The following is a 22878-nucleotide window of genomic DNA, read 5'->3' as shown; positions in this document are numbered from 1 at the left end:
AATAAATTTTATGTTATGTGTATTTTGCTGAAAACAAAACACAGAACTCATGAATGCCTCCCAAGGACCTAGAGCTGTGGGACACATACCAATTGGTTGCATTCTGTGTACACAGGACCAGCTGTATAATTCGAACTACATGACAACTTCAAAAGGCATCTCCAAATCATTTTCATCAAAGTCACTCTGTAGGAGTACGACAACGGGCAGAGTCCAGCCCACAGTGACTTCACAAGCACTCAGCCACCACCACCCCCAGCCCCTACCGCCACAACCTCCAAGAATGAAGCACTCAGATATCAAAAAGACATATTTCAAATAGTTTAATTTTAAAAATAATCTATTCAGTGCTAAAATATGTCTTCACTCACTGTTGCCCATTTCCATTTCTTAAACTCTTATGAAACAAAAAATAAAATCACAAAGTTCAATTAAACATGCAGATTTCAAAGAAAAGGAATCTTTCTAGAGAATCTGAGCTGCAGGGGTCCTGTGGGGGATGAGTATTGTTGTCAGACTTTATATTCTTGCTGGGGCAGTTTGCGGCATGAGTGCTGGGGACCGTGGCAGGAGGCAGAGAATGCTGGAATGAAGTGTACAGGTGAAAACAGAAAGCTGCATGTGTATGTGCGTTTGGGGAAGGGGAAGGGGATGGTTATGGTTGGGGACAAAGAACTGTCAGCAGCTAGAGAGCCCATGAGAGGCTGAATAACCTCAGGAATGGGCACAAGTGCCAGGGCAGCAAGAAATCTATATGGACTTTTCTGCCCTTTTATGGAGAAAAGCCCCTTCCCTTCAAAGTCTCTACCCAGGCATTCTCCAATAGCCGCCTACAGGGCGCCTAGCCCTATGGGGAAGTCCAGGAATCTACAGTCACTATTCAAATTCAAGTAACTCTTGGCACTCTCTTCTCTAAAGGGTGCCTTCCACATTTCTTTCCTCTTGTAGAAGTGCCAGCAGCTCAGTCCAGAGGTTCTGGGGCAGAGATTGCTATCTGGAGGTGACAGATGAACCTTGGGATGGCTGACGCTCCAGCCTACTTGGGGTACAGAAAGGACATGAGCACTCCTCAGGAGCAAGCAGACACAGGTGCCAGGGATGGGAAGATGATGCTAAAACCCCAAGTCCTATGTCAGCCTTCCAGCATAGAAGGCTCCTATGGGCAGGCTCTGGACCCCAGTGCTTGCCTTTATCCCAGCAACACAGCATGGCCAGAACCAGAATGCAATAAATAGAGGCAGGGGCCAGGAGGTGAAGGGCGCCATGATGGTGCTAGCTTTCTGACGCTGTCTGCGGCACTGCAGGTTGGTCCACACAGAAGCGTTTTAGCGGTGGGGCACCCGAGTCGTCCTCTTCCTCAGCAATCTAGGAGCAGCAGAGCATGGAATTATAGGGCCATCCCTCTGAACCAGAACCTCCCCATCCACCCTAATTATGACCCAGAAGCCCAAAGCCAACCTTCTCGTAGATGACCAAACATTTTCCCCTACCTTATAACCTGGAGACACCAGTTTCCCTCGCTGCCTCCCTACCCTACTGTACTATAGCACATTCAACAAAATAGGAGAAATTCACAGCAAAAAAGTGCTTCCTTTTTTTCTCAGAAACTGGGAAAGCCAAAGTGCCCCCTTACCTGTGTCTCCAGTGGAACTGGTTCTTCCTTCGTGAGAGTGGGAGGTTCATCAGCCACTTCTGAGGCAGGTAGGGAGGGCTCTGTAAAAGCAGCAAGGTCAGCATAACTGCAGGGCCTCCTGAGGCGAGACTCCTATAGAATCCATCTGAAGCTGGGGGAACTTTCCTAAGAGCTATGTAGATGTGCATTGGTTAAGAGGCAACACTGGCTGAAGAATCAACAGACGTGTATTTTAGAAAGAAATATGTCCTATAAGAAGAAACTCACAGGAGATAATGCAAAGAGCATAAACTCAGAAGCTAGAAGGAATGAAATTGGAGACACCCAGTTCCACCAGTCACTGGCTATGTGATCTTGGATAAGCAATTTGAACTTTTTAAGACTCTACTTCCTCATCTGTAAAACAGAGATAATAGCTTAAATTTCATAGGGTTTGGGAGAGAATTATACTAGGCATTAAATATTGAAAGTGTCTCACACAGAGCTTGGCATTCACTTGTGTTACTTGTTCTCTCCCTTCATTCTGTGAGAGGGGAAAATACAACCATTCTCCGAAATAGCCCGAACTGTTAACAAAAAGCTTGAGGCTGCCAGACTCTGTGGCATTTTTTTCTAACCACTTACTCTAAAGAGGAGAAACAGCAAGAGCAAGAGGCAAGGCAGCTCCAAGATGCTCGTCCTGGGTCAACTGAGACTCACCCTCGAGGATCTCCTGGCCCAGAGTAGGAGGCTGAGAATCATCTGTGCGGAAGTCAGAGGTGTGTGCTGGGCTCAGGGACTCGCTCTGCTGGGGGCTGGGGCTTGAGTTAGTGCTGCTGTCCACCTTGAGCTGATAGACATCAGACACAGAACTCTGGTTGCTGTTTTCATCTGAAAACCAAACATGACAAAGGCAACAGCTCAGAGTGGTAATTTTCCCTCAAGAGTAACTTGGTCCTGAGCCAAGAGCCTGGTGGTATCTCCTTAGGCAGCCATAGACATGCCAGGTACAATGATCACTGCTGCAGATGCACTCTGAACTGAAGGCAGATGTACATGGGGCTTCTGTGTACTGCAAATTATCAACAGTCTAAGTTGATTAATTGAAGCATTCCGTATTTCACAACATATTCTAAGCACCAGGTACAGTTAGAATCTTTAAAGTTATCCTAAAATTATGATTCAGGAAGGTCAGGATACAGTTACTGTATTACCTACCGTTTTTAGCTCAAGACCTGGTATTTTCTTATTGTCCAGTGGGAGAGAGGGAAATAGCTGGGCCTCTCAACCTTTCTCGCAACACAAAGTGTGTAGAAAATGATAAAATCTGTCTGGCTCTCTGCTTGGGGTGTCCAACCTGTGGGCTGCAGGCAGCCCAGGATGGCTATGAATATGATCCAACACAAAATCGCTAATTTATTTAAAACATTGAGATTATTTTTATGATTATGTGTCACAGTGTAGTTAATGTGTGGCCCAAGACAACTCTTCTTCCAGCGCAGCACGGCACAGAGATGCCGAAAGGCTGGACGCCCCTGCTAGTCTAGGCTATCTGGAGGAGGAGGGGGTGGTGTCTGGAAATGTTCAGCTCAGGCCCTTCAGTGGCCCAGGCACCATCTGATGCTTCAAGAGCCAAGGGAGTCCCACCTGGGAAGCTGTCTGAAGACTAAAGTCATCATGTAAGTTAGAAACAGAGGAGTCAACAACTCCTCTTTCTCCCTAACCTCCAGCAGCCACTCATCAATTATGATTCATCCTACTGCTCTATCAGTTGTGTTCCCTCTTTCCTCTTCTGCTGCCTTGGTTCAGGCCTCATTATCTCTGGCCTGGCCTCCAGCAACAGCCACGTCACTGCCATTCCGTCAATACCATGTTCTACCACTGTACTTCACACCTCTGCCAGCATGATCTTTCCAAACCCTTCAATGATTCCCTGCTGCCCAAAGGATAATTTCAAACCCCAGTGCTCCTCTGGGGAGGGACAAGAAGGCCCTATCATAACGTACAAAGTCCTCTGTGATCTCCAGGCTTTCTGTCTGTTGTTAGTCTGTACACACCCCTTGGCTCCAGCCAAGACTGATCCTAAGTGAAGAGCTGCTTCACGAACGGGTGCTGGTTACAACTTGCTCTTTCTAGTCTTCCTAAAAAGCCCCTATACAGGCCAACATTGAGCTCAAGCATCATGTCCTCCATAGAGCTCTGTATTCCAGGCTCCCTTGGGTAAAAATGATCACCCTCCGTTTTATGATTCTGTTGTAGCCTGTGCACACCTGCATTTATTATTTTACACACCAGTTTTCTTCCATTATACTATATCCAGATAGGCTCTGTGGCGTACTGTTCCTTAAATCTCTTGTGCATAGTATTTGGCATATAATAGGAGGTCATTAAATGTCCAATGAATGAAAAGGATGAGATAGTGGCCAGACTGAGAAAATGGAGCCTTGTATGTCTCTATAATTACTGAACACCCCACACATAGCTAGATAGCCCTTCCCTTATATTCCCCCTCCTACAGCACACTGACCCTGGGGTCAGGAGAGGACGGGGGGAAGGTGTGCAGGGTATACCTCCATGCTCCCAGACTAATTTAAGAGAAAATCATAAGCCCTTTCTAGCCTTTAGTACTATGAAGACCATTATCTTCTATGCTAAAATGAAAGCTCCATCTTTTTTTTTTTTTTAAGATTTCATTTATTTATTTATTTTAGAGAGGGGATAGGAAGGAGAAAGAGAGGGAAAGAGATATTGATGTATGAGAGAAATATCGATCGGTTGCCCCTTGCATGCCAATCGATACTGGCCCGAAACCCAGGCGCATGCCCTGATCTGGAATTGAACTGGCAACCTTTTGGTTTGAGGGACAATGCCTAACCCATGGAGCCACACCAGTCAGGGCTGAAAGCTGCATTTTGTTATAAAAAGAATAGAGCTCTTAAAGAAAAAAAAAGGGAGAGAAAAAATACAAATACAAAAAAATAAAAATAAAGCTTTGTCACTTTTGAACTTAGGCAAACACTTTTCTCCTCAGAGCATTGGTTTCCTTAACTAGGGATGCTAATAACTGCCTGGTTTATAGCACAGGCTGATGTAAGGATAAAAATGAGAAACTAAAGTGAAAGGGCTTCACAAACAATAACTGCCAGGTAAGTGCAAGAGGTGGCATTATGAAAGCAGTGCTGACACAGGCAGGACATTTACTGAAGACTGACTTAGGAGGCAGAACTTGTGCCAGTAAAGGACAGGCAGATGCCCTGGCTTTGGGTGGCCCACTCTCAGGCACTATCATAAAGTATACAGTCTAAAGAAAAGAGCTACTGATCCAGAAAACCAGGAGCTAATACGAGGTTTGTTGCTTACGAGTTATGTGACTTTATATACATAAATTCACCTCTCTGAGCCTGTTTTCTTAAAATGGAAAATGAGAATATCATCTATCTTGCAGGGTTATTTTAAGGTATAAATGAAAAGATTTATGTATAGTGCCTAATAAGATACCAGCAAAACAGAAGGCACTGATATGATACATAGAACTATTCTTACTATTAATGAGTCCATCTAAGTTTTCATTTTCCTGCAAGGAAGACATATGGATGCAACTCACCCTGGAATTCAAGAAGGAGAGAGGAATTGGCTGAGGCATCAGAGGGAAAGCCATTAGGTTCCCGGGCTGCTGAACCGTTCGATTTTGACTTTTCTTTCTAGAAAAGGAAAAAAAGAGGAATATGACAGAGCCAACGAGGAGACTCAGAGAGGCAGACTGGTGCTTTCTGAGACACCACAGAGGTCTAGATTAGGACTAAACAGGAATAATGACAGTGGTTTTGAGAATATAGGGCCTAAGGCATAACAGAATCCTGGACAAGATGTCCACAAGCCTCAGTGTCTCTATCTATAAAATGGACCCTCTCAGCACTAATCTAATGAAACAAAAGTGAAAGATAGATACATACACTTCCACTAGTGCTTTTTGCCTGTGCTTTCTGCCCTGATCAGAATTCTCTATCCAACCCTTCCTTATGTGGACAGGCAAGAAACACAAAATACTCATTCAAAAAAAGATTCCTATTTTAGTAGCACAGCAGGAAAAATAAGTGAAAGAAGAATGGACCTCTAAGTGGAAAAAGGAAGGAGTCACTTTACATGTAATGCAAGAAGTTACAGGACAAAGGGGCTCCTGCTAGCTCTATTCCTGACCAATGAAACCAGTTCGTCCATTCAAAATGAACACCCTACTTCAATCTTTGTCTATAACATGATTTCATTAAAGCAGGATGTAAGTTACACATGTTAGGGAACTACAGTAGAAATATAAGGGCAAGCTTGCAACAAACAAGCCAATAAGAAAGGAAATTTGCAAATGAGAGTGTCCCAACAACCGAAAGTTTAGGGGTAATTTCAAATTCACTAATTCATACAGTTTATACGTCTTTTTATTCTACATGCACTATACCTGTAATAATTTAGTTTTTGTTTATAACTCTCAATTCTATCTCTGGAATAAATCAACTGTACACATTTATGCATGTCTTCCCTTCATTTTTTCCTATGCTAACATATTTTTAATGTTAATTATACTTTACCAGTTTACTACATAAGCTACATAAACATGATTTTTAATAGCTGCATAATGTTTCATATAACATAATTCACTTAATAACTTCTCAACAACTGAACATTTAGCTTTAGCTTATTTAGGATTGTGTTTGTTTATTATTGCTAGGAATAAAGCCACAAGCCACAATGCTCAACTCTCACTTTCTCCTGGATTATTTTATTCAGATAAAACTCACAAAAATATGTTCTTTCTAGATCAGAAAGTATAAATGTATTATTTCCCTTGAAATATACTGTATCCCACCGCTCTCTAAAAGGACGGTGGCAATATAGGTATTTGGTGTACTAGTTTCACAAGCACCTGTGCCAACATTTGGCTTTTTGGTTATTTTTTTTCTGATCTCTCTTTTATCTTTATTTTAATGATTCTGTGTTCATGTAAAAAACATTTCACTACAGGAAATTCTGGAAATACAGAAAAATTAATGAAAATCAGAGACAACCTACACATATATTTGTATGAAAATAGATCATAGTATTATAACTTGCTTCCCTTCCCTCATTCACTGCATTATAAAACATTTTCCTATGCCACTGAGTAATCTTTTATATCTTTTTTATAATGGTTACAAAGCTTTACAAGATACAGGTGCACAATAACTTAAAGAATTCTACGATATGATCTTTATTTTGTTTGCAATTTTAAATACTATGAACAATACTACAATGCTGAACATTATAAATGTCTCTTGTACACCAGAGAATACACCTGAGAATAAATTCCTAGAGATAAAACTTCTAGACCTAAGGGATGAATATCATGAAAACTTTTTAACCCCTTAGTTTTATCAAGTCGGTTATACATGACAAATAAAACAGTAAGATATTTAAAGTATACACTGTGTTGATTTGACATACATATACATTGTGATCTCTCCCACTGTCTAGTTAACACATCTACCACTGAAAGCTTTATGATCAACTTGACCTGTGTAAAGTTTGTGCCAATTTACTCTCCCATCAGCAGTGACTGTCCCACTCCCTTGTATCCTTCACAATTTTTTCTTACAAATTTGATAATCATTTTCCATTTTTCCTAATCTAACAGGTCTCTGCTAGTACTCTAGAAGACGGCACACTACCATGGATCACCGGAGGATAAGATAAACTGATGGGCCTCAGGGTCCAGCTCAGAAAGCAACACAAACACTGTGAGAAGTCCTCAGGAGAGACAAAGGGAGCTGAGTCCTGGGCAGAGAGAATTTGAATAGGAAAGAGCCAGGGACTTATATCAGAGTGGTAGGGTGGGGTGAGGAGGTTGTTTCTAGCAATAAAGGTATCACTGGAGCCAGGGCTGGGGGAAGAATAAAGGGTGGCTCCAGAGTTGTCCTAACTTTCACCCTCCGGCTCTGTGGGCTTGGCACTGACAGGAAGGGTGGCTGCTCCTGTATAAAGGTAACACATGGAAGAGTGGTACGAGGGAGTTCCGCAGGAGGCAGGGGAAGATGGCAGGGGGAAGAGAGAAAGACCAAATGAACCTTGAGGCTAACTCCATCCCTCAAATTCATTTAAAGAAGGGAAAACCAGAGCTTAAGCTTAGATACTCCCCTCAGTTAAATATACTAGCTCAGACAGCTTACAGTCCCAAAGGAGTAACAGATAACTGCACAGAAAAAACTAACCAGACACTGGAGGAAAGCAAGCACCAGGAAAAACAAATACAACAAGCTATACTAGAATGGTAATGGGACAGAAAAGTTTAAATAAAACATAGCAAGTCTGCTCACAAAGATAAGGATGAAATTGGAAAGCTGTTTTAAAGAAGAACCAATTGAGGAAATTGGTATAAATAATTGTTCAAAATAAAAATTAAGTAAATGAGTTTAGTAGCATAAATAGATATAGCTGAAGGAAGGATTAATGAGCAAAAACTGAGTTGAGAAATCAGAATAGGGAAATTAGGGAAGAATAAAGAGGTAAAATAAATGAGAGAAAAGCGCAGAAATAAAGAAGCTAGATATAAACATTATAGGATATTCTTATAGAAGTCCTAGGAGATCAAAGACAGAGAAGAAATTCTAAAAGTTTCCAGTAATACAGGAGGATAACCTACAAAGAATAGAGAATTATTGTAAGGGGACTAAATGGCAATGGAAAAAATACAATAAACTACCAGTTTATAGAAGGGAAAAAATATTACACTGACATCAGACTTGTCAACAGCAACACTAGAGGTGGAATTAAGTAATGACTTTAAAATACTGAAAAAATAATTCTGAACCTAGAATTTTTAATACAGAATATGTAAAACGATCAATTAAACACAAAAATAAAACAAAGATATTTTTAGGAATAAAAAGATATTTTCAGAAAGTTTATTCTACAAAAGCCCTTTTTGAAAAAGATCTTCAAGGATGGATTCCAGCAAGAGAAATGACTCTAGGAGCAAATAATAATAAATAGGTGGCCAAGAGTTAGTAAATAAGTAGTAATGTTTGTCTAATTACGCAATGAGTAAAACAAGAAATATCTGTAAAAAAATTGAAATATCTGAACTGAATATCTAATCTAAAATTCCAGGCAAAAGGACAGGGATGGGATGGAGGTGGTACAGGGGTGGAGGTCAGAGGTGGGGAAAATGTATTGTGGGTATTGTCAGGTTCAGCAGGGAAAATACGTATTTTCATAAGTATTACAGGGAAAGATATTAAGTCTTAAGTTGGAGGTAGCCAATAGTAAAAAAAGAATAGAACTTTCAAAGCAGCAGAAGAAAATTTATCTAGTCATTATGAGGCGAAGAGAGAGAAAAAAGTAAGTATATGGTAGAAATCCTTGTCCATATTAACAGGGTCTTTAGGTGGTCACATTTTCCAGCCTACCTGGCCACGAGATGTGCCACAAGCTATTATAAACACACAAAGTAGGTATGTATGTATTTGTCCTGAGGCAATTTCTAGGAAACTCCTTAAATTCCTGAAAATACCATTCGCCATCTTCCTGCTGCTTGGAACCTGAATGTGCTGAGTGAACAATGGCTAAAGCCTGACTTTGGAATACAAGGTCAAAAATGAAGTAGAGGAATGGGGAATTGTTTAATGGGCACAGAGTTTTAGTTTTGCAAGATGAGTTCTGGAAATTGGTTATACAACAAGGTAAATGTCTTTAACACTACTGAACTATATATACCCCAAAAATGGTAAGATGGTAAATTTTATGGTATGTGTATTTTACCACAATTAATTAAAAAGAGTAAAATGAAGAAAGCCATTACTCTCTAAAATTATTTTTTGAAGGAGCAGACAGGTTACAATAATCTGGGTCCCTGGGGACTCCTGGATCAGAACCACCACACTAGTCCTGGTGTTTCTCTAAGAAGAGAGATTTATTTTTCTTATTTTAAATAAAGCCTTTCTTTCTTTTTTTAAATACATTGATTTGAGAGAGAAAGAGAAAGAGAGAGAGAGACACAAAGGAAGGAAGAGAGAGACACTGATTTGTTGTTCCACTTATTCATGTATTCACTGGCTGCTTCTTGTAGGTGTCCTGACCAGGGATTGAACCCACAACATTGGTATATAGGGATGATGCTCTAACCAACTGAGCTACCTCTCTAGAGCTGAAAAGACATTTCTTAAGGCATTAAAGAAAAATTTTAATTATGTTGTCTACGTTAAAATTATAATGTTCTTTCACTCAGCACTGAGTGCAAGACAAGCCATGGAACAGGAAAAGGTATGAGTAGGATATAATTTAAAGAATTTATATCCAGCCTTGGCTGGTGTAGCTTAGCTGGTTGGAGTGTCATTGCATAAATGGAAAAGTCACAGGTAATAAAACATAGAAAAGAGGTAATAAAACATAGAAAAGAGGTAATAAAAAGAAAAGAGCCACATTTCCTCTAGAGGGGAGGAAGGAGATGCTGGGAAAAGTCACAAAGAGGCCTCGGGGAGAGTTGGCAATGCTCTATTTTTTAACCTAGGTTGTTTGAACTAGGGTATCAGCTTTATGTTTATTCATTATGCTGTACATTTATGTTTTATGTACTTTTATGTCTGTTTTAATTTTGAGATTTTTCAAAAACAATTAAGGAAAACACGTTGGAGATAATGTGGGTGTTTTATAACCCAGGGAATGTGTAGATAAATGTGATCACTGTATGTAAGAGAATAAAACACAAGAGTCAAAGGTAGAAACTCTTTACCATTATTGAAACATGGAGAGTTCTCAAAAACAAGGCTGAACAAAACAGAATAGTTTATAGCACAATGCTACATTTAGATGTAAACATTTTTAAATGTCAATATGAAACAATGCTATGTATTTTTCATGAATACACAGGTGTCCAAATAAACCCATGGAAGAGAAATGAGAATGGTATATACACATATAAAATACATAAAAATGCACTACAGTGAGTAGCTAATTTGATAAAAGCAAGCAAGAGTCAGCAAATTTTTTCTTAAAGGCCAGATAATAAATATTTTAGACTTTGCGGGCCATTCGGTCTTATGGCAACTACTCAACTCTGCCATTATAACTCAAAAGCAGCCACACAATAAAGAAACCAACTGGAATAGCTGAGTTCCAAAAAAGCTACACTGACTCACAGGAAACAGGCCTGGGCTGTAGTTCACCAAGCCCTGGAAAAGAGGAATGCGTCAAGGGAAGGGAATCAAGGGAGGCTTTGTGTGGGCCAATGACAGAGGGTGCCTTAACGTATTTTACACTCAAGTCTGGGGAAATAAATTCCTTTATCACTAAAAGTCAATCAAAGAAAGAAAACAGTACCTTTTTTTGTTGGGATTTTCTTCCACACTTACCTCCTTGCTGTCTGTCACAGGAACCCACTTAAATATCCTAAGGGATGTGTCACCCACAGTCACCCACTTTTTCTCCCTAAAAGAAAGACACTTCTTAGGACTGATAAAACAATAAAATAGATTTTCTGTTCATAACTTGTGCTGCCCTACTTCCCAGAAGATCATTCCTTCAATCTTAAATGCCTTCTAAACTCCCTATCCATCCAATTACACCTAAACTTTCAGTACAAAATCATCCCTTTCAGAAAAACTTCCGTCAAACCCCTTTGACTCTGAACTCTCTACTTGTCACCTTTCCACACGTACATGTACCGGAGCTGTTTTTCTCCTCACAGGCTACACCAATATAGAGTGTCGGCACATTTTCAAATTCAGGTATCCACCTAGTATCTCTTTATTTTCCAAAAATTAATTCAATTTCACAGATACTTATAAAGTCCTACTATACAAGGCCCTGCAGGATATAAAGGATGTATAAGATATGGTCCCTACCAGGAAAGCTCATTGGGAGGAAAAAGTAAATCACTGAAGGTGGCAAGGATGACACGGCTGAAAGAGCAAGCGCTGTGTTTCTCTCCGCCTCTTTCTCCCTCCCTTCCCTTCTCTCTAAAATAAATAAATAAGTTTGGTTTTTTTTTTTAAGAGTAAGACTAGGATATCCCATGGATGGGAGAACTCCTATGACTCCTGTGGAACTCTGGGTTTAAACACCACTCCACTGAAAAATAATCACAGGCCAGGATGCTTCCAGCTAACAGAACCAAGCCTTACACTGGCTTCTGGAAGAGATGAAGGCCAAGCCATGGAAGGACTGATTTATGGTTCTATTTTAGAAGAAGAAAATTTTGAGATAAACCTTAAAAATATAAGTAGCTTTACTTTTCCCTCAGGCACATACCTAGAGAAAGGCAAATGACATTCTTGAATAAGGCAGTAAATAATGGATAGAGGTAGGAAGCCTGAAATAGAACTTCTGGAAGTTTCAAGTCTAAATATGATAATACAAAAAGAAAAAATGTAACTATTGTTACTGTTGCTACTAATGATGCTACTCAGCAAATGACATCACAGGAATGGAAAAAAAGAGACTGTGATGTAACAGAAAGAATGAACTAAAGACTTAGAATATTGGGAGTTAATTCCTGGACAAGACCCTTCATTTCCTCAATTATTTAACAATTATTTATTTATTTATTTTATTGATTTTTACAGAGGGGAAGGGAAGGAGAAAGAGAGGGACAGAAACATCAATGTGTGGTTGTGTCTTGCATGCCCTCTACGGGGTACATGGCCTGCAACCCAGGCGTGTGCCCTAGACTGGGAATCGAACTAGCGACCCTTTGGTTCACAAGCCAGCACTCAATCCACTGAGCCACACCAGCCAGGGCTATTTAACAAATATTTAATATTCAAGACCCTGTGGTAGGCCCTGGGCACACAAGAAACAAGAGGCACAGTCCCTACAATCACAGAGCCTACACTTCAGCTGGAAACAGACACCAAACAACTCATTTCACTATTAGTCACTTAATCATTAAGCTTAATTATATCAAATTACCATTTTTGTAGGTTAAAAGTCAAATACAGGAAATGTCTTATGGTCCAGCCTACAATTATGGTAAGTTTTATGAAGTGGAGCTGATCTAGACTAGGGATCTTGAAAGGTGTCCCTGTGGAACCAACTTTCGACCTGTGCTAGGAGTTAACTGGGCAAGGAGGATGTGAGGTTGAGGAAGGCTGCCAGGCAGCTGTAACAGTGTAGCATGGCTGCAACTGAAAGATGGCCAGCATCTTGAGAAAGACAGCAAGTTTGAGCCAGGCAGGTGAGGCAGGATGGACCAGGTTTGGTCTTAAGAGCAAGAAGAGGTCACTGAAGAATTATTCTTAGCCAGGGTGCGCTATGAGATTTGCATTTGAGAAAAATGGTATCACTCTGAGTGCAATGTGAGGAATGACCAAGAGCTGAAGGAGGGAGATCACAAGGAGGCTGGAACAGGGTTCTGGATAAGAAAGGATGGTCATCTGACCTAAGCTGCTAGTGGGGGCAGAGAATGCCAAAAGAGAAAGAAAGGTGTGCCAGTTCCTAGGTTCCACAAAAAAAACCGGGATTACATTTGGAGGGGGGGAAAAATCATGACTATTTAACTGATGTTTATCACGGGTTCCAACCATACACGAAGCCTTTGAATATAATGAAATAAAGAACTTGGATCTTGTGGTAAAATAGACAAACATGTACATAAAGTCCAAGATAAACAAAGCCGCTAAAGGGGGTGGAGGGTGAAAGACGGGAGGGCTTTGGAAAGACTTCCTGGAAGGAGTTAACACCTACCCGGGCTTAATATTTATAGTCATCAGCAAGAGGAAAGCACTCAAGAAACTGTTAAGTAAGTAGCTGGCTGTGAAACTTCAGTGTGATACATATCGGAGTTCCTGATAGAAAACAGCGATAAACCAGTGCCTGCAATGAACGTTACGTGAGCCATTTCCAAACTCCTCTACCAACAGCTCCCAAAGCAGTAAGAGAAAACGCCTACCCAGTTCATAGAGTGCGTGCAGGTATTAGAGGACAGCGAGTTTTGATTCCCATACCAAGCGTGCTCCCGTGGCAGGTAGGTACTGAGTACCTCTCACCAAACTTAAATGAGTCAATACGTAGAGTGCTCAGTCTCGCGGATTCGAAAATCCGATCGTTAGTTACTACATCGGTCAATTCAACAGGGGCATGGGGAAGCAGAGACGCAACCGCGCCCCACCAGTGCTAGGAGCAAGACCCCCCCAGACCCGCACTACCGGAAACCGGTGCTCCCGAGATGACGCACCGCCCACTGACTGGTGGGCGGGGCCAGAGCCGGTCGAGCCGCTGATTGGTCACTGCTGGTGCGCCCTCCGACCTCACGTCGGGCGCGAGCTCCATTCTCCTCCCGCCTTCTCCTGCTCCCCCCTCCCCCAAGCACCAGCCGGTAGGTTCCCATCCCACCCATCGGTGTGACGCTCCTCTGGGTCTGGGCCGGCGACCCCTGCCAGCACCCTCAATCCTAGCACCTCACCATTTCCGCACTTTCTCGATGGCCGCCATCACCTTCTTGATGTCGTCCTTGGCTCGGCTGCGGGTCTCGGCCCGGACTGACCTGCCCGACATGGCGGCGGCGGGAGCGGCGGGAGCTGGGGTACTGCTCCCAAGACGCGGGGAATCGCGCGCCTCACGCGCCGCCACCCTCCCGCCGCAGCAGCAGCGTCACCGCGGCCGTCGCCCCCTCCGTGCGCGCGTGCGCGAGAAAGCGCGCGCACTCGCCCGCCCCTTGGGGCTCAAGACCTCAGAGCGCCTGCGCGCCCCGCCTCTGGCGACTGGGTCCCTTGGGTGTCCTGGGAGGGAGTTCCCTTAACCCCCAAGTGGGCTGGGGCCGGAGAGCAGCGGCTTGCGTTGTGGGCAGGTGGGCAGGGCGAGGTGCGAGACACTAGGCTCTGCCAATGTAAAACGCATGTACTTTCCCAGAGGATTTGGAGGTCTGCACTTTCGTTCTCTGGCCAGAGCTGCTACCATTACCTGTGTTACGGATTTGATCTTAAGTAAACCGCGATTCTGCATCATCCTGTTCTGCTGCCCCTCCTGTCTGGCGCCCTGGCTCCCCAGATAAACCGCCGTGCACCAACCAGAGGGAATTTCACACCTTCACTATGCCTTACAACCTTGTGCACCTGTGTTTCGCAGCAAATGAACTGACCACTTCGGTACTCTTCCAACATCCAATAGAACTGAGAAGCATTCACCTGACATCCTGTGGTTCCACTTTGTTCATACTTAGAACTCTACAACACTGTCCTATTTAATTTAGCAGTTATTTAAATGATGCCTTCGTTGTACAAGGCTCTGTGCTAAGTGCTGGGGACAAAATCTGAGTTTTTGCTTTCACAAAACTTACAGTTTAGTAGAACATACAGAGCAGAAAATAGGCATTAAAATGCTGTTTTATGAATGCTAGGCTAAGGGAAGTACAAGGTACTATGACAACCCTAATCTAAGAGGTGTCCAGAAGCTTCTAGAGTGAAAATGACCTTGAAGTTGACTTCTGAAGACAAGGTAGATACAATTGCCCCAAGGCATAACTGTGTCCACAGACATTGTAGATGCTCAATAAATGGGTGAATGCTGCATATTCGGTGCAGCTCCCACCACAGGCATTTATTGATGCCTGCAGTAGTATGGAGGGAGAGTCCTGTAGCAGCTGATTCAGAAGATGAAGCAAGTGACAGTTTACATTGGTTGGTAGTAGCTACTTCTCTCACCTACAGAGAAACTTCCCTCCTGTGTGCCCCAGAGAAATGTCTAGCTAACCCTGAACTTGACACAGCCTCTGTTCAGCCTTTCATGATTGACCAATATCATGGCTTAATAAGTATATGTTGTTTTGCTAGTGAGAGGCCCAAGAATAGCATCTGGCTGAGGAGTGGAATTGTTGAACCAACATGTGGAGGAAGGAATGATTCTAGAAATAAGGGGATAAAAGGTGGCAGGCACACCTGTTTCTCAAACCCAGTGGATCCAAAATAAACAAGCACTGCCCTAGCACCTGCTATATGCCCTGCAGCAGTGGACACTGAATCATGCACAGATGAGTAAAACGCTCCCTACCCTTGAGGTGAGAAGAAAGAAAAAGTAATAGGGAAGTAAGACACAAGGCATAACATGGTAAGTGTGAGAGAGGCCAACTCTATAGACCTCTCCAGTTCTATTAATAGGTTCCCCCGGTCTAGGCACATAGCCCAACACCTGGCAAGTTACACGTCTAACCTCTCATTTCCACATCTTGGCCAGCCTCCTGACAGGCTTTCCTAAGGCTGTCTACTACACAGCCCACTGCCCCTCCTGGCTGCACTGGCCTCCTTCACCCATCTGTCCACCAGCCCGGCCTGCCAATCAATCACCTTCCTTGGCAAGCCCCAGCTCCAAAGACCTAGTGATCCACCTGTTTTCTGTCCACATTTGTTCACCTGGCCCTATATTCCCCACCTTAGCTGCACTGGAGCTCTCTGTCTAAGAGGCCAAAATGGGCACCTAACAACTATATGCCCTGCAGGCCACACAAATGCCATCTTTTGACATACTTTTATTTTTAAAAAATTGCACCTTGACATTTTCTAGTGGAAAGTCTTGCGCTAGATGCTGAAGAGAATGCAGAGGTGAGCCAGGCCAGACCTCTGCCTTGAGCAACTTGCATTAGAGGCAGTGGCTTCCTCTTCTCAGTAAAAGCTACAGTGACCTATAATGCCCCATCTGTCCCCACACCTATGTTCATTAATTTTCTGACCTTACTTCCTACAACTCTAAAAAACATCCAGGGAAACTCCTGCCTCAGGGCCTTTCTGCTGGAAGCCCCTCCACCTAGAATACTTATCACAGATGTTTGCATGGCTGTTTCACCTCCCTTGGGTCTTTTTTTTTCCAAGTGTCCCTCCAGAATCGGTGACCTTGAGGGCTTTTTTAAAAAAATAATGTTATTGATTATGCTATTAGAGTTGTCCTGATTTTTCCCCTTTGCCCCCTCCACCCAGAACCCCCTACACCATTGGTGTGGTTGTTCAGGCAACATCCACACCATTGTTCATGTCCATGGGTCATGTGTAGGTTCTTTGGCTACCCCATTTCCTATACTGTACTCTACATCCCCATGACTATTCTGTAACTACCTATTTGTACTTCTTAATCACTTCACCTCTTCACCCATTCCCCCACACTCCCCTCCCATCTGGCAACCATCAAAACTGTCCGTATCCATGATTCTGCCTCTGTTCTTCTTTGTTTAGTTTGTTTTTTAGAATCAATTATTAATAGATAAGATTTCTCCCTTTTACCATTTTATTGTTCATAGTTTTCATCTTTTTCTTAAAGAAGTCCCTTTAACATTTCATATAATAATGGTTTGGTGATGATGAACTCACTCCTTTAGTTTTTTCTCACCTGAAACGCTCTTTTTTCTGCCATTTGATTCTAAATGATAGCTTTGCTGGATAGAGCAATCTTGGCTGTAGGCTCCTGCTTTTCATGACTTTGAATATCTCTTGCCAGACCCTTCTATCCTGTAAAGTTTCTTTTGAGAAATCAGCTGACAAGTCTTATGGGAACTCCCCTATAGGTAACTAACTTCTTTTCTCTTGCTTTTAAGAGCTCTCCTTATCTTTAACCTTTGGCATTTTAATTATGATGTGTCTTGCAGTGGGCCTCTTTGCGTCCATCTTGTTTGGGACTCTGTGCTTTCTGGACTTGCATGTCTATTTCCTTCACCAAATTAGGGAAGTTTTCTTTCCTCATATTTTCTAATTGATTTCCAATTTCTTGCTCTTTGTCTTCTTTTCTGGCACCCCTATGATGTGAATGTTGGACCTCTTGAAGTTCTCCCAGAGGCTGCTTAGATTATCCTAATTTTTTTTGGATTCTTTTTTCTTCATGTCGTTCTGATTGGTTGTTTTTTGCTTCCTTGTGTTCCAAATCATTGATTTGATTCTCTCCTCATCCACTCTGTTGTTGTTTCTCTGTAAATTTTTCTTTATTCAATTAGTGTATCCTTTGTTTCTGACTGGGTCTTTTTTATCCTATTGAGGTCCTCACTAAGTTCCTTGAGCATCCTTATAACCCGTGTTTTGAACTGAGCATCCAATAGATTGTTTATCTCCATTTTGTTTAGTTCTTTTTCTGGAGTTTCATTCTATTTCATTTGGGCTATATTTCTTTGTCTCATTTTGGCAGCCTCCCTGTGTTTGTTACTATATATTAGGTAGAGCTGCTTTGATTCCATGTTTTGGTAGTATGGTAGTATGGTGTTCTGAGGGTCCAGTAGCACAGCCTTCCCTATCACCCAAGCTGGGTACTTGAAGTGTGCCCTTCGTGTGGTCTGAGTACACCCTTCTATTGTAGTTGAGCTGTGGTTGCTGTTGGCAGATCAATGGAAGGGATTCACCTAGGCCAGTCAGCTGCAAGAATTAGCTGTGACCACTGATCACCAGCCTCCACCATCCGAGGAGGATCAGGTGGGCAGGGGTATGGTGGTGGTGCCCTGACATGGTCTGCAGTCGTCCACTGGGTGCACTGGCCCTGGGGTTTCCCGGGTGGTGCAGGTCAAGGTCAGCCCCCACCTGTGTTTTGCTCCAGGGCCACCCTTCTTGAGCTATAAAGCAATCTGAGATGGCTGCTATTTGTGCTGGGCTTGGAGATTCTCAGGTGAAGCCAAACTATGAATCTAGGCTGGCTGCTGCTAGTGCTGGGCCTGGGGCTTACTGGAGCCAGCTATTTCTTGGTTGATCAGATTTAGGAAGTTGTGAACATGGGCCAAGACCAGCCTTTCATATGAAAAAGCAGTTTAGGTGGGCCATTAATTGGGTGTTGGGTGGCGTAGAGTCTCTGGAAATCTCTAAGGTGAGTCAAACAGTATTAGCCAGGTTGATGGAGTCTCAGATATGGCACCAGCTTGCCGGCTCTGTGCAGGGAGGGTTTAGAAAAGGGACAATGGCCTCTGCCCGTCTTGACGCCAGACACTTCATTCCCTCCCTGTATACCACTGGTGACTTTCAAGCTGCTACCCCCAGTGCTGGAGTTCAGAGAGTGAGTCTGAGTAGGTGAGTCTGTGTGGGGGTTCTTTAAGAGGAACTGCTTGGGGCTCCAGAAATTTCCTTCATTGACTCAATCCCCACTGGTTTTTGCAGCCAGAAGTTGTGGGGACTTATCTTCTGGCACTGGAACCCTGGGTGTCCTCGTTCCTGAGATATCCCTCCTGAATTTTTATCCACCACATGTGGGCATAAGGCCAGTCCATTCCACATCGGCACCCTTTGTACCAGTCTGGATGGATGTGGTTGTCAGACTTCCATTCATCTTTATTTCTGATGGCTGTAAGTGATGGTTGTCCTATATTTTAGCTGTAATTTTGATCTGGTTGTGCAAAGAGGCAGGTCATGTCTGCTTATGCTGCCATCTTGACTGGAAGTCTGGGATATTAGTTTTGTATGCTCCACAATAAATTGTTACAAACTTAGTGGCTCAAAACAACACACATCTAATAACGTTAGTTTCTGTGGGTCAGGAATCCAATATGGTTTACAATCAATGTTTTGATCAGGGCTCAGTTCTCATCTGCAGGTTTGATTGGCAAGAGACCCACTTCCAGGTTCACTCTGGTTGTTGGCAGAATTAACTCCATGCACTTGTAAGATTAAAGGCCTTAACCCTCAACTTCTACAGGTTGCCCATTCTAGCTCCTCAATAGACCCTCTCACAAGCAAGCAAGGGAGAAAATGAGTCTGCTAACAAGGAGTCTTATATAATGTAATGTAATCACCAGTGACACCCCATCCCCTTTGTTGGCAGATTCTATTGGTCAGAAGCAAGTCACAGGTCCTACCCACACTTAAAGGGAGAGCATTAGATAGAGGCATGAACACCAGAGGCAGGAATCATGAAGAGTACCTTAAAGCTATGTCTACTGCATAGGAGACAGTCCAGCTAAGCTAGTGGGAGAAGGCCCAAGTGTTGACCTCCATTGTGCAACAACTTGCTGAGTGATCTTAGGCAAATAACTCCAACAGTCTGAGCCTCCATTCTGTAAGATGAGCACTTTGGACCCATTGGTCCCCAAGTTTCCCTCTGGAAGAGAGAAGATGTTGTGGGGTGAGGTGCCTGTGTGTGAAAACTCAAAAGTGGAAAGCAGGAAGGGGCTGAGTAGTTAATAGAAGTGTGGGGCACCCCTGAGAGCAAAGCAGGAGGCTCCTGACATCCCAAGTTCCCAGACTAGGAACTAGGGGAAGGACAGGCTTGAGTTGGGGAAGTCCTCCCCTCCACTCTCCTCCCAAATACTGGACATCACAGGGGAGGGAGAGATTCCTAGAAGCAGATATGATTCCCTTAGGGTACCAGCCAAAGATTGGATAAGACATCCTAGGCTATGCCTCCTATTTTTCCCCAAATGGGAAGCCAGATTTGTTCAGAGAAGTAACGTGTTCTTAATACTTCACGGTTAGTTGGCTTTCACTTCTATTTACCACAATTCTCAAGAGGAACCTGTGTGAGGCGGAGGCAGGATAGAACCCAAGACATCTCACTTCAGGTTCTGTGGTCTTTCCCCTATTCCATCTGCCTGTACAATCAGCAGGGGTAACTTTGAATTAGAAGAGGTATAATAATTGGAGGAGTGGCGATGGAGTAAGTGGTTTAGATCTCATAGTTCAGATTTACAGAAAGCTGGCTGCCACACTAGCTAGTTCCAGTACCCCCAAACTCAGATCTTGCTTAGGAAAAACACTGCTGTTTTTTCCTCTAATGTTCTCAATTCCAGACACCAAGAGTGTCTTATAATTTAATTCAGTTTTGACACTACCTACCTGAAGTAAGGATCAGATCCCATAGGTTAAGGGCTCAGTCCCACAAGACTCTCTCCCATCCCCACTTCAGAGCCAATGGATAATCCAGGTTGTCACCCATGCCTCACCTCTCACCGACAGGCTCTAAGTTGGAGGTTCCCTTGACTTCCTCCTTGGGTTCAATTAAATTGCTAGAGTGGCTCACAGAACTCAGGAAAACAGTTTACTTAGTAGGTTACCAGTTTATTATAAAAGAATACAACTCAGAACAGCCAGATGGAAGAGATGCATAGGGCAAGGGAGGGGAAGGAGGCACGGAGCTTCCATGCCCTCTCTGGAAGCAGCCACCTTTCTAGCATCTCCACGTGTTCAGGCTCCCAGTAGCGCTTAGGACTACTTTGGGATTTTTATGAAGGCTCCATTATGTAGGCATTATTAATTAAATCATTGGCTTTGGTGATTAAGTTTATCTCCAGCCTCTCTCTCTTCCTTGGAGGTGGGGGAGGATGGGACTGAAAGTTCCAACCCTCTAATCACCTGGTTGGTTCCCTTGGCAACAAGCTGTCACCAAATTCACAGAATTAATATAACTCAGGCGTGGCTGAAAGGGGATTGTTGGAATAACAATACACACCCATTTCACCTCTGGAGCTATTTCTGAAGTCAAAACCAAAATGAAATATTATTTTTAAAGCAGCCCCTATTGCTCTAATCACTTAGGAAATTACAAGGGTTAGGGAATCTGTGAGTCAGGAATCATGGACAAAGACAGAAATATGTATTTGTTATTATAAATCACATTCACAGGTTATATGAAGAGATATTCTGTACTAAGTGTAATAGTCTGGCTGCTGTAACAAACAACCCCCCACCTCCCACCCCCAACATTCCATGGCTTTAACACAATATAAATTTATTTCTTATCCATGGTTGCAATACAAGGCAGGGACCAGGTTCCTTCCATCTACTGGCTCATTCATGCAGGGGTGTCCAAAATTTTGGCGTCTGTTTGGCACCAGTGTGGCGTCTTCCACACTGGAAGAAGAAAAGTTGTCTTGGGCCACACATTAAATACACGAACACTAATGAAAACTGATGAGGGGGGAAAAAAAGGTTTTAAGTAAATTTACGATTTTTTGTTGGGCCGTATTCATAGCCATCCTGGGCCACATGCGGCCCATGGGTTGGACACCCCTGACAGAGCATCAACAATCTCCACTGAATCCTCTGCTCCCAGCTAGCAGAAAAGAGAAGAGAGGGCATGAAGAACTACAGGAGGGTTTGAGAGGCAAGTCCCCAGATTGAACTGATCACCTCTGCACTCAACACACAGCTCTGTCTAATTGCAAAAGAGTCTGTGCAACACCACAATGGAATCTAGATGTTCATCATTGATCCCATGAACTGACACGCTGGAATAGCTATATAGGGAGACAATGGCTCTGGATTCTAGAGATCCCAGGAAGTCGTGGAGAGACCAGGGGAGAGAGCATGTCTTGTGGGTCTGATGAACTGTAGATACCCTGCCTCATCCCTCATATATGAGCATGAAGGCTTCTTTGTAGCTGTTGACTTTTTTTGCCTATGTGGAAAGTTCATATCATCTGGTTATGATGGAAGTGAGCTGAATTGCTCAGGTGGCTGTATCCTCCAAACCTCAGGGTCTGGCCTTTCAGTTCTGCAGCCTTAATGTTATCTCCTTGCTTGGAGCTATTAGTCCTTGGGCGTCCCATGCTCCATTGTGTGAACTCACAAGATGTAGTGACCCCAGAAATTAATGCGATTTCTATAGGCAGCACAATTGCATGGTGGATGAGGAAGGTTTGGTGATAGGGAGCTCATTCACTATTGAGCAACAAGTGTATGTGTTTACCGTGTTAGCCAACAAATATGAAGTACCTACTGTGTGCCACTTGTGTGATACACTAGGGATAGAAAGTGGTGCAGGACAGATTCCTAAGACCATAAAGTCCCAGCCCTCAAGGAACTTGATGGCAAGGTCAGAGTCTATGTAAGGTAACACCAAGAACAAACTTGAACTCTATACTCAGTCCCAGGGTTGGGTTCTTGCTTGCCTCTTAACCTCCACAAGCCTCAGTTTTTCATCTGCAATATGGGGATAATAACTGATCCCTCATAACAACTGCTATGAAGCAATTAGGAAAATACATGTAACGAGAGGTTATTATTATTTCCATATTACCATGTGATGATCTTACGATTTTATAAAAGTGCATGCTCATTGAAAACAATACAAAAACAAAACTTTACATACCTTTTCTCAAGATAAAAGTCTCTGAAACATGACTTTACTGGATGGAGTAATTATAATTATAAATACATGTCTAGGGAGACTGGATGAAAGAGGTGAAGGGATTAAGAAGCACAAATTGGTAGTTACAAAATAGCCATGGGAATGTAAAGTACAGTATAGGGAATGTAGTCAATATTGCGATAGCTATGTGTGGTGCCGGCGGATACTGGAAATATCAAGGGGAGCACTTTGTAAAGTATATGATTGTCTAACCATTATGCTGGACA

The 22878-nt window shown here is 42.9% G+C and overlaps 1 protein-coding gene across 1 annotated transcript; it reads right to left on the bottom strand.

Moving 5' to 3' along the window:
• Nucleotides 1–320: 320 nt before the first annotated feature.
• Nucleotides 321–14276, bottom strand: BCL7B (BAF chromatin remodeling complex subunit BCL7B). Its single transcript, XM_054589733.1, has 6 exons — nt 14040–14276; nt 10990–11065; nt 5217–5313; nt 2333–2503; nt 1634–1713; nt 321–1365 (listed from the first exon to the last, which is right to left on the bottom strand). Exons 1-6 carry the CDS (start codon nt 14129–14131, stop codon nt 1273–1275), a joined length of 609 nt encoding a protein of 202 aa, XP_054445708.1. The 5' UTR covers nt 14132–14276; the 3' UTR covers nt 321–1272.
• Between the last annotated feature and the right edge of the window lie 8602 nt (nt 14277–22878).

The sequence above is a fragment of the Pteronotus mesoamericanus genome, unplaced genomic scaffold (genome assembly GCF_021234165.1).
Source record: "Pteronotus mesoamericanus isolate MK-2021 breed Mesoamerican mustached bat unplaced genomic scaffold, CSHL_Meso_final scaffold_167, whole genome shotgun sequence".
Classification (NCBI taxonomy): Eukaryota; Metazoa; Chordata; class Mammalia; order Chiroptera; family Mormoopidae; genus Pteronotus; species Pteronotus mesoamericanus.
Note: the sequence above shows the minus strand (reverse complement) of the source record. Positions and strands in the feature narration are given on the sequence as shown.